General features: G+C 38.5%; 1 protein-coding gene across 1 annotated transcript in view; it reads left to right on the top strand.

Annotated features, from left to right (window-relative positions):
• Positions 1–13104, top strand: part of HHIPL2 (HHIP like 2) — a 772856-nt gene that overhangs the window by 499777 nt on the left and 259975 nt on the right. Inside the window, exon 4 of the mRNA XM_044057856.1 lies at positions 3851–4182. Coding sequence (XP_043913791.1) covers positions 3851–4182 — 332 coding nt within the window. The remainder of the gene's footprint in view (positions 1–3850; positions 4183–13104) is intronic.

Raw genomic sequence — 13104 nt, 5'->3', positions numbered from 1 at the left:
TTAATACTTGTTCTTACATTTTAGTATAGATCCTAGGTCATTGGTAGAAAAACATATTGAAGACTACATACCTTTGAAACATCCATTTCAAAACATGTGGCATCATTCTGTTTTTGACTTGTTTTTACAGTATACTGAACCTTTTTCTGATGTTCTCATTTATCTTTTTCTAGCTTTAGCTTGGTAGCATTGAGCAGGGCTGGCACATATATCGAATGTGTTTCACAAGCATACCTCTCAACTGTACTGAATTCTTTGGCAGATACTGGTTTTGAGGGCAAAATATTGGGATGCCCTTTAATTTCTGAATTTCCGTTTTTTTTTTTTTTGTTTGTTTTTTTACTCCTGATGACATTGTGTGCAGGGCATGTGCAATGACATCAGCTTCTGCAGACCAGTCAGTGACTTCACATCTTCTTCCCCGGCTCAGGTTCTCCTTGCATGAAAAAAAAAGCAGCTTTACTTATTTAATGGCTGCAAGTTTCCCCCAGCTCAGCTCCTCCTCCAGGTAAAACAGCAGCTACAATGTGATTACTGCCACAATTACTGTCTTATGAACTGTGCTTTTCTTTTTAGCAGGACAGGAGCAGGGCCAGGATGTCTTACTTTAAGGGATTTTACTTGATGTACTTTAACGGCTGAAGCTGAACTCTGCTTGTAACTTTACTGCCTTTTACTGAATATAGAGTGTAAGTGTAAGTGTGTTGCACTTGTGCTTTTATGTTTCTTCAGTGGCAGGCAGGCAGGAGATTACTTAATTTATGGCTGAACTATGCTTTCCTTACTTATTTTGGGGGAAGGTGTGAGCTATGCTTTTATTTTTACTTAAAAGCATGTGCAGGATGTCTTTTGCTTTAACGGAAAACGGACATTAAAGTTAATGTACTTTTGACGGCTGAACTCTGTTTGCGATTGAGAGGCAGAACTTAATGTACTAACGGCTGAACTCTGCTTGTGCCTTTACTGCATTTTACTGAATTTATAGAGTGTAAGTAAGAGTGTATTTTACTTGTGCTTTCAGTTTTCTGCAACGGCAGCAGGAGATTATTTAATTTACGGCTGAAGAGCTGAACTGTGCTTTCCTTTTACTGTAACAGATTTTTTTGGGGGAGGGTGTGAACTGTGCTTTTCTTTTTACTTAAACAGCAGGATGCCTTTTACTTTAATGGACATTACTTTTTTTTTTTTTTTTACTTTAATGGCAGAACTGTGCTTGTGCTTTCATTTTACTATTACTGTGCTGGTAGGCAGGAGATTGCCTTTACTTTAACTGCTGAACTGTGCTTGTGCAAGCAAGAGATTGCCTTTACTTGAATGGCTGAATGGTGTTTGTGCTTTTTTTTTTACTTTTACTGTAACAGAGCAGGCAGGAGATTACTTAATGTACAGCTCAACTGTGCTTTCCTTTAACAGGAATTGTGTGTGTGTGTAAAATGCCATAGTTAGGGTCTAGGGCTACTTTTTTGGTTAAAGTTCAGATAGTTGTCTATTTAGTAGTAAAATGTGGAGGTTTTTTGATATATCACATAGGTCTGTCATACTGTGCGGTACCTCTGATTACAGCGTCTGCTACATAGATTGTACTAATGTGAATATAGCCAGCTTTGTAATGTAGGTGTTAACTTGAGAGTCTTGCTGCTATTAAGGATATTTAACTGTAAGGAATTGTTTTGCTCCCTTTCATTTTGAGTGGCTGTAACTTCTCTGTTTCTAGGAATGGCTGACATATATTTGGTATTCTGTCATAGGCCTGCTGTTGTTTGATATGTAGTGAAGCTGATAATTTGTAAATTGATGCGATGTCTAATTTATGCACTACTTTTTTTTCATAACTGGCTGTCATATGGAGAGTGTGCAGTGGTACAGACACTGCTAACATGACATGCAGGCATGAACTTTTGTTGTTACCACTATTTATCTTCTCCTGCAGGTACTGAAAATATTGCATGATAACTGTAATCAATTAGAGGAGATTAGAAAAGATTGAGAACAGACTAGAAAAGCAGTTTACAAGAGAACAGTGGGAGCCTGGGAGGACATATGTGTTTCTCCCAAGTATGCAACAAAGTGCAGAAAGTTTAGTGTTTGCATACATGTTTTTATACCTCAAGCTGACTTCAAAGAATTTTTTCTCAGGTAGACAGCAAATGTTGGGGTTGGGATGGGAAAGAATAGATAATTGGGCACTTTTGAGAGTGTAATTAGTTAGCATATTTTAAAAATCCCCTATAGAGGACTCTTGTCAGAAATATTTTTGGCTGTAAGTAAGGAACTGATTCTTTTGAGCTGGGCCTGGGGCAGGGGATCTGAACTGTCTAGACACAGTGAGGCATTAAGTTTAATTCTGTTGCCTGCAGAAAAAAGCAATTACTAGACAATGGAAATCAGCGTCTAAACCAACGTTATTTGAAGTGCCGAATGTTATATAAGAGAGAGATAACGGAACTGAAAGGTAAACCTTTAGAAAGAGAAGGAGCAAATAACATAGAAATAAATGGAAACTGTGGGAACAATACATGTAGAATAATCAGGAGAATGAGTGACGTTTATGGAAAGCAGGAATTAAGCAATTTATATTTTGGAGTGATGATAAAGGGAAAGAAAATACATGATGTGTAAATTAATGCATGCAACTGGGAAAATGTTAATATGGTTTGCTGTTAATATATGTTTGTTTATATCTTAAGTGATAATTTAATAAAGGTGTTTAAAAAATTGGGTGAAGGTAGGGGAGGACATTGAATCTCACATTTAGGTGTGTATACACTGTACAAGTTGCACACACACTCTCACACACACACACACACACACACACACACACACACACACACACACACACACACATTGTTCTGGTTTATATTTTCTGTTATTTTAATGAAAAAGGCTGAAGTGCAGCTACATTTAATTTTATTTTTATAAAAGAAAATTGTATTTTACTTTTGTGCAAGTTCAAATATAAGTAAAACACTATTGTTCTTCCACTTAGTTTGTGTTTGATCATATTTTGGTTATCTGTTCTTCAGTTTGTGTTTAAAAGTTGGTATCCCACAATTCCATCGGAATGGGTGTAGTTACATAATTATGCAAATTTTATGTTAATCAGTTTACAGGTTTGTACCTATTTTTCATGGGCCTTTGTCCAGATTTTTGATGTTTCCCGGTTGAGAGATATGTTCACAAGCAGTGAGAGAGAGTGTGTATCTTTTATTAAACATGTTTAAATATGTTGAGACACTGCATATGTGTTTGTATGTTTGTGGTCTTTTTGGAAAAGGGCCATTTAGATTGCATTATGAAATAAAGTTTGTGTTTTGTTAAAACTATACAGAACTGACATTACATAATTGCTTGTATACTATTACTTACTGCAAAAAGCTTGTAAAATTTGAGATCAAGGACTGATAGTCCCTTTAGATGAGTTTAGTAACAACTGCCAAAAATTTCACTGTGAATATATGAGAAAGTGCAGCATTTGTATTTACAAAATGACCATTTCAGGTCATTTCAATATAGATCCCTAAACAGTTTCAGGAGGTTTTTGCCAAATATATTTGCTAGAATATGACTATGAATAGGATTAAGGGTGAAACACAAATATCTTTTGATAATTTCCAAGCTTCTGTACTAAAAGGACAATAATTACTGAATAATAGCATGTAAATAGCAACAATATGTGCTGGTTCCACGCAACTCCAAATCATCAACAGTCTGAGGCATCAGTAAAAGAGATTTGAAAGTGATCATTTGATACTAGTTGTGACAAAATGAATATAATCTTCAGATAAGTGAATTGATGAATGAAGGAATAAATAACTACATTCAAAACTCTTATTTCTGTATTGTATCATAGGAGTATATTACTAGGGAAGGTTTTACGAATTGATGTGGACAGTGTTGCTGAGAATGGACTGCCCTACAGAATTCCACCTGATAATCCCTTTGTATCAGATCACGGTGCTTGCCCAGAGATCTACGCTTTTGGAATCCGAAATATATGGCGCTGTTCTGTAGACCAAGGGGACCCAGTAACACAATATGGCAAGGGACGAATATTTTGTGGTGATGTTGGACAAAACAGATTTGAAGAAATTGACATAATTGTAAAAGGAGGAAACTATGGCTGGAGAGCTAAAGAGGGATTTGAGTGCTTTGATATCAAACTTTGTCACAATAATACTTTAGGTAAGTTTTTATACAAATACATTACCATGGCATCAATTTATTTTTTGTCTCGATGAGTTAAGCTCTAAGTCTGAATTGTTAAGACTGAATTAGTTGTTAATGCAAAAAGAAGTGGTAGTGTTGCCTGCCATTAAGGTATGCATAGTGTTATACTACATTTGGACCTATGATCATCTTAGACTGAATTATGAGATAAGATTATAACTAGTAACATTTTAACTAAGCTGTTGTTGTGCCACCAAGCCAAGTTGGCAGTCATTGCTTTACATGTCTGTTAGTTGTTTCTGCCCTTTTTACTGACTTTTGTACCCTTCATTTATTGATCTTTGATGTATATAATTGAGTTGCTTTTACTTACTGTTCATTCTAGTGTTGTAGCATTTAGGCCTTTCCTATAAATTGACTTTATTAACCTTCATTAGTACCTTCTATTTCATCGGCTCTAAATATCATGAAGTACCAATTTACCTCACTGTCTGTTGCCAGCCAGATAGTAAAAGGAACATTTTAGCAACACAAGAACTGCTTCATGTCCACTAACAACAGTTTGATTCTTCCGGTAAATTATTCCAAATGTGAGAGGTGCAAGTAGAAACTAACCCTGAGGGCCAACCTCTATTCAAGTCCTTTGATACCATTCCACATTCTAGCATTATCAATAAGCCAATCAAACTAAATGTAAATCCCTATGTTACCTGCTGGATAACAAACTGGCTGATGGACAGAAACCAGAAACCAATCTATTAGTTAAAAATGAATAGTTACTAGTGGTGTCCCCAGGGATCAATCCTAGCACTACATTTCATTTGTATTTACTTCTCTGATGTCAAGATTGACATCAAGGACATGCAGCTGACCAAGTCTGCAACTGACTGCAAACTTTGAGCTGGTATTAACTTTCCATCTGAGTTCCATATTCTTCAGGCTGGACTAATACGTTCCAGTAAGGAATGGCCTAAAACCTAATGCCAAGAAATGCAGTATTGTGTCCGTAGGCAAAACGGTACCAGTGCACCTACCCCATTGGTGATACCTCTTTGAAAGTTGACTCGGTCATTAGGGACCTGGGCACTTTCATTGACAGCAAACTACCCTTTGATTGTCTTGCACCCACTGTTGTTAGGAAATCCATTTACCTAACCAGGCTAATCACCAGGGGTATTTCTTACAGATCTAAGGAAGTTCTCATCACTCTCTCCTCCACCTTCATCAGGCCCATAATAAAGTATAGTGTCCCTTTTGGTATGTACTTGTCTAAACATGGGATCCAGCTTTACAGACCACAGCCTTTCCTCAGTAAGATTATCAAAAGCATGTCTTCCTTGAGCTACCCATACTGCCTTAAAATGCCCTCTTTCTATTCAATTTCCTACAGACTCTTGAGATATGACCTCTGTTTAGCCTAGAAAGCATTCAAGGATCCAGTCCAATGCACATCCACAAATACAATAATACCCTCAAGATCCACTCAAGAGATCTTAACTTCCATCAAAATCTAGATAGGATTTGCTGATGAGATTCATGGATATATATCCCAGAAAAATCATTTTTTTAATGAATATACTTCCTTTGGATATACACCAAAGTAGCTCCCTGACCCTCTTTAAGCATAGCCTGGACTAATGGATGTGTAATTTATAAATACACCACAGCTCTGGACCCTCGAGTCCTCATTGAAAGGGTTCAAAACTAGGTATAAATTAGTCATGTCAATGGGTACCTACAACGTGAGAAATTGTGGTTCGGCTACCAATGGTCATCTGGATTAACAGCCTAGTATTAACCTATGAAACAATAATGAATCTATATTACTTTTTTTACTTCTTTCTCAGCTACATTTTCTGGGATGTAATTCTCCAAGTCACCTTTGCTTGTTTGCAGTCCATGAAATAAATCAGTGCTCATACTGAGTTTTAGTGTAACAAAATATAGTGCACACTTCCTTTTAACCACTTAACTGGCATGTGGACCTGATTGACATCTCATACAGTACAACATACTGTACCTAAGATGGCACATATGTATGTCTCATCACTGCTGAAATGAGTCACATCACTGGTGACATAAGCACATTTCAATATGTCTAATCCCCCCTGGTAAAACAGCCACATATCAGTGTGTCTTATCATTGCTGACATAGCTGCCATATGTCAATATATCTCATGACTGCTGACATAATAACTACATATTTATTTATTTATTGGCATTTATTTACTGGGGTAGTCCACTGGGCCAAGAAGAGCCCATTTTCAGTGGAGGCAAAGGGAGAAAAGCTCCACCAAGAAACAGAATATAAACAGTACATTGATAAACTAATTTCAAAGTAGACATTTAGGTATACAGAGCATACAGGCTAATCCTGGTACAATGAAATTTAAGTATGTTTCTAAGGTAGAAGGTGCACATATCAAAAGGGTAGGAAACATATTACAGCTGAACATAGATGGCAGAAGGATAAAACTTATTTAAAAACAGACATTCTGGTGCAATAAATTTCAAGTATCTTTGACAAGATGGACTGGTGCAAATATCAAGCGTTTAGTGAACATATTAAAGCTGACATGGTGGATTAGGTAGCATATACAATGCTTGGTAATCATAATATAGTAAGGTAGTAACTTTTGAAATATGTTAAATGAAAAATAGCACACTACTTATAAGAGGGATTATTCAGGGTGTCAGACAAAGTATGTAATAGGTTCATAGGTACGTACTAGGCTATTGGCCTTAGGGCCTATATAAGCCTAGCCAAACAGTACCCTGGCTTTTGCCACCCAAGAAAATTATTTTCCTGTGCCCCTGTCAAGCAGAGCCACAGAAGTGATCCCCGGGGTGAATTTACTATCTCCCATCCAGTCATCAAGATTTTTCTTGATGAGTGCTAATGAGGAGCTTTGCTTGATATAGATAGGTAGTTTGTTCCAGAGTATGGGAAGTCTCTGAAACAGGAATCTATCCCTCCAGCATGTTCTGTTTATTGTGGTGACAAGGTTTAGGTCCCTAGAATGTGTAGCTCGGAGGGATTGGGATTTCTTTACGTGGAGCATGTCCAACAGCTCTGGGTTTGACATAGATTGTATGTTAGGCAGAGATCACCTCTGAGTAGGTGATATGCGAAAGAGTAAAGCTGGATTTTTTTTTTGAGACGGTCTGTTTAGGGCATCTGTTTGAGGCTGGTAATCCTCTTTGTGAGGTATTTCTGTGGCCTTTCCAGTTGTTGTAGATGTCTTGTGAGGTACATACCAAAAGGGGCGTTGTACTCTATAATGGGTCTAATGAGTGATGAGTACAGGGGAGCAATGACCTCTTTTTTCCTGGAGGAGAAACCTTTTATGATGAGGTGTGCCACATAGAAGGATTTCCTGACTACTGTGGCAATGTGATTATCAAAGGAGAGACTACTGTCCACCTGTGCCCCAAGGTCTCTTATCACACTTTCAGTGTTAATTAGGCTACCGCCTATGTGGTAATTCATGGGTACAGAGTTTTTACCAAAAGGGATGACAATGCAGTTTTTGGCATTGAGCTTGAGGCCATGGCTTTGACACCAGGCATCTGTCTCAGTCAGGCCCTTTTGTAGGATGTCCACATCATTAGGAGATTTGATTATGGCTCCTAGTTTGCAGTCATCTGCGAACTTTGTTAGCCAAAGACCTTCTGTGTTAGCCTGTACTTCAGAGAAGTAGATACCAAACAGGAGAGGACCTAGGACTGAACCCTGTGGTACTCCACTTGTCACTGGTCTGAAGTTGGATTTAGAGTCTGCTACTTTCACAGTGTGGGTTCGGCCAGTGAGCCAGTTGGCAACCCATCTTGTGACATAGGGATTTATACCTAGTTTAGTGAGTTTTTCTATAATTCCAGAGTGGGGGATGGTGTTGAAACCCTTGGCAAGTTCTAGATAGGATGTGTGTGCCACCTTACCCTCATGTACAGCTTTGGTGACCGCTTCAAAGAAGTTTATCAGGTTTAGGAGACATGATCTGCCATTTACAAACCCGAACTGGGTAGGGTCCAGAGTTTGGAGATTACCAATGTCATTGTTTATAAGTTCCATGATGATACGCTCCATAGCCTTGCAGACCAGGCTCGTCAGGCTAATGGGGCGGTAGTTCCCGGGGTCTGTGGTGACTCCCATTTTGTGGAGTGGGATAACTGTTGCTGTGCGCCATTCATTGGGCACAAAGCCAAAGGTGAGGCTATGACTGAACATGGTACTTAGATGGGGTGCCAGTTCGTTCTGTAGTTCATGTAGAATGCAGCCTGGGATGTTGTCAGGTCCCATGGATGCTGTGTTCTTGGCTTCGGAGAGTTTGTTTTTACCTGTGCAGCCGTGATTACAGGTACTTTGCATTCTTCCAGTATAGAGATGGGCCCTTTAGGGGATGAGAGAAGGGTAAAGTTAGCACTGTACCTATCTGCCAGTATGTTGGCAATATCAGTTGGTTCTGTATATTTAGTGCCATTGTGCTGTAACTGAGAGCAGATCTGAGTGTTGCCATTGAGACTCTTGACATAGCTATAGAATGCTTTGTGGTTGTCTTTGGAATCAGTGGCAATTTTGTTTTCATAACTAGCTTTGTAGGATTTTATGAGGGATCTCAGCTTCTTAATGAGGCTGACCACGGAGTTTCTCCAATCATAGGATTTTACTCTTTTTTGCAACAGTTTCTTTCTTTTGCAGAGTTTGTTTATAGCAGGGGACCACCAGATTGGCTTCCTTTATTTGGAGGATAGCATCTTGGTTCTGTTAGGGATTGCACGATCCATGCACTTGTGTAAGTGCTTATAAAGTGCAACTGTATAGGATTCAGCAGTCGTATCTCTATTGTCCATCAGCATGGGTATCCTGAAGTTTGCCACTTCTGTCTTAAGAAGCGTGAAGTTGGCTTTGGAGAATTTTTTTACAGTGGTTTCCCTAATGGGGGGTGGGGCTGGGATGTGGATGTCTAGGGTAATTCACTTGTGGTTGGAACTGACCAACGAGGAATTGACCTCTGGTGTGGAACACCAGTTGCCCATGTTGGTAATGACCAGGTCTAGGATATTGCTGCCCCTGGTGGGGGTGTGGATAAGCTGATCCAAGGCATTGGAATTTACAAATTCCAGAAAACGTTGAGCACAAGAGCTGGTACATGAGTTTTCCCAGTTAATGGTGGGGTAGTTGAAATTGCCTATTATTAGGGTGTTAGGTTGTACCCTAATATTTTCCAGTGTATCAAGAAATGAGAAGTGGGAATCCTGGGGCATGGTGTGGGATCTGTAGCAAGCTACAATTTGCATTGCGGTCTTGCCCAGAGTTAGTTGCACTTGGATAATCTCAGATGCATTATGCTGAACAACTAGCCTGGAGGTGTGGATATCCTTAATGAATATGGACAAGCCTCCACCTTTAGTCCTTCGGTCCAAGTTAGGTGGCCGAAAGGTGTGGTATGAATTATAGCCTGGTAATAGGGAGAGAAAAAGACTTTGAGAATGAAAGGAGTAGAAGGTAGTTAGTGGAAAGGAAAAAAGTGAGAGGTAAGGAAGTATAATTGAAGTGGGCACAGAAAGAATGTTAGGATGTAGGTGGGCAGACTAGGTTATAGGAGGAGGAGGAAGTTGAATACAATTGCAGATCCTGGTGGAGTGGAGGTGATTGCGGAGTGCTGTTTTGAAGCAAACAATGCTTTGGGTGGTACGAATAGTTAGGGGAAGACTGTTCCAGGTTATAGCTATTGCCCAAGAATATAGAAGTTGGTCAGCTGGTAGCTTGGGTTTATGAACCTGCAGTAGGTGTTGGCTTTCTGATCTTAAGGATCCATTGGGATTATACTGAGTAAATAAGGATTGTAGAGCAAGGAAATTCTGGGGTTTTGTAAGTATTTTGTGTGTGGCAGTGAGTTGGAGGTAGGTGAGGTACTGAGGGAGTTCAAGCCAATTTAGAATTCGTAGGGGTGTGCAGTGGTGTGTGGAAAAGTGAGTATTCATTGTGAATTTGGCTGTTTTGTTATACCATGCTGCTGATTTAAATTTGAGTGAAGATTGGAGGCTGGTTAGCAATGGGGCACCATAGACAAGTAAAGGTAGGAGGTAGATGGAAGCAAGTACTCGTTTAGAAGGGAGAGAAAGGAATTTATTATGTCGATAAAGAAAGCCTAATTTTTTGTGGGTTTTACTAATGTTGTTTTGAATGTGAAGGTCTAATGTTAAGTTTTCATCAATTATGACTCCCAATAGGGTTGTATGAGAGACTATCTCAAAGTTTTGTGTGGTTCAAGGAGAGTATGTTAAATTGAGATTTATTGATGGGAGTGTTTTTCTTTGGAGTAAATATTATAAGCTTGGTTTTGTTGGGATTTAGAGGCAAATAGTTATTGTGGAGCCATGTCTCTATGGCGGTAAATATTGATTGAGTGATGTGTTGCAGTTGTGTTAGGTTTTCGGCAGAGCAGATGATAGTGGAGTCATCTGCGTACTAAACAAGTAACAACTGAAGAACTGCAAATGACAAACCAAGAAAGCAGGCACTGGAGCAGTCAAAAGCACTAAAACAACTGACAGATGCAAAAAGGTTGAAGCGCTTTTCATTTGCTTCCTTTAGCAAACTTCTTCAGAACAACAGTTTAAAAACTTTAAACCTCTTGACGCACATTTAAATAATCACTATCAGTATTATGTTATACTTTTATATTTATGTGTTTAGATATTTGCATTTTATTTTACCTAGTGGGATTCCTTTATGAGGAATATTTTAGAGGGAGGCAAATACGATGTGAGCGATGATTGATTTCATTGTAATTGTCTTAATTATAGTGATTATTTAAATGTGCATCAAAAGGTTTAAAGTTTTTAAACTGTTGTTCTGAAGAAGTTTGCTAAAGGAAGCAAATGAAAAGCACTTCAACTTATTCAACCTTTTTGCATCCGTCAGTTGTTTTTGTGCTTTTGACTGTTCCAGTGCCTGCTTTCTTACTAAACAAGTAACCCTTGGTGAAATGAGGAGTGGAGGTTGTTGATCAAGATATTAAACAGGAGTCCTAATATGGAGCCTTGTGGGACACCAGTGGGGTTGTGGATATATGGAGAGATGGAGTGATTCCATTTTACAGTATGCTGTCTGTTGGATATGTAACTTTTGAACCAGTTGAAGGATGGGGTAAGTAGTCTGATGTTGGAGATTTGGGGAAGAAGGGCAGGGTAGGAGATGGTATCAAAAGCCTTGGATAGGTTCAGAAAAAGAGTGGAGACAAGTTTTCTGGAGTCTTGGGCTTTATTGACTTGGTCCAAAAATTATATTAGGGCAGTAGAGGTACTGTGACCCAGTCTGAAACCATGCTGGATTTGAGAAAGGATTTGATTGTTGTGAAGGAAGTGTAATAGTTGCGTGTGTATACATTTTTCAAGGAGTTTGGAGATAAGGGATAGAATAGCTATAGGGTGGAAGTTAGAAATATCACTTGAGGCACCACCTTTGTGTAGAGGAATTATGTTTGCTTTTTTCCAAAGGCTAGGAATATACGATTCTTGGATGGATCTATTGATGATTATGCTAATGGGGTAAGCAATAGCTTCGGCAGTAATTTTTAGATATTCTGTGGGTACGTTGTCTGCTGCATTGGAGCTAGATTTTAGTTTTTGAAGTAGTTTTTTTTTTATGGTTAATGTAGGGACAGTCTTTGGTGTGAATTCTGGGAAGGAATTGGTAGTGACTGAGTTTAAGTATGTGATTGGAGGGACTGACACTGGTTGAGTTCTGGGAGAGAGGTTTGATCAAGCTTGTGTGCAGTGGGGGGGTGGAAATTGGGGTTGACATATCAGTATCAGAAATGCTGACTTAATAATGGCATATCAATATGTCTTATTACAGTTGACATAACAGCCACATGTCACCGTGTTTCATCACTGTTGATATAACCCCATGTCAATATGTCTCATCGGTGCTAACATAACAGTGGCTATGTCACTGTGTCTTATTGCTGTTGACATAGTCACATGCCGGTAAGTCTAATCCCTCCTGGGAAAAATATCAACTTTCTATTTCCAAACCTAAATCTCATAATGTGGAACAAATGGGAAAAATGTGGAACACTTGCTAACATCTTACTAACAATTGCAACTAAGAAGCTCATATGATGGTTAAAATGTGCTATTTGTAAATATATTGTTAGATTTTATCCAAATGAGAAAGTGTGCTATGTTTTCATATATTTTGGTTATTGTCTGTGTTTTTATTTTCTGCATGGATGGAAGACTATCCATGTGCTAAGTGTGATGCTAAAACATTAGTGAAGAAATTGCTAAATTAATTAATATGATTCAATTATATTTACCATGGATATCAGTTACAAAAGTTCCAAACACTGAATGTGTGACAGACCTTTTCAGTGTTGATTGGAACTTCAAGGAGCATGAACTTTTTAAGATCCCAAATGAAGAATGTTCCCGAGAGGTATAATTCCAACATCCTGCCCAGTAATTGCTTCTTACAGTTACCAGTTCCACCAAATTCAAAAAACAAAACAAAACAATGGAAAGCACTGAACAACAAACAGGCAACATCAGTCAGCAAAATGTACTGCTTCCATGCAAATACATATCTTCTTACACAGAAATAGACAATTTTGCTGAAAATGCCAAAATATACCATCTTTGTTTTAAAAGCTAGGCCCTCCCACTTGCACACAAGCAATTCAGGTCATGCTTACACATATGTGAGAAATTCATATGTTTTATTCTGTAGAGCAACTCCAAACAAGTCTTGCCATTCCTAGACACCTCCTACAGAAAAATAAATAGGAAATAGGTTAATTGCCAGGAAAAAAACAGTTGCAAAACCTTCACACTAGTTTAACACCTGAGCCACTGGTAGCAAAAACAACCATGGATCCAAATGAGTTCACAGGCAGTAAAGAAATGGAGAGTATCTCAGTAGCTTTGATG

This window comes from Protopterus annectens, chromosome 1.part2 (assembly GCF_019279795.1).
Source record: "Protopterus annectens isolate FY-2018-M chromosome 1.part2, PAN1.0, whole genome shotgun sequence".
Lineage (NCBI taxonomy): Eukaryota > Metazoa > Chordata > Ceratodontiformes > Protopteridae > Protopterus > Protopterus annectens.
This window is presented reverse-complemented; position numbering and strand designations above follow the sequence as displayed.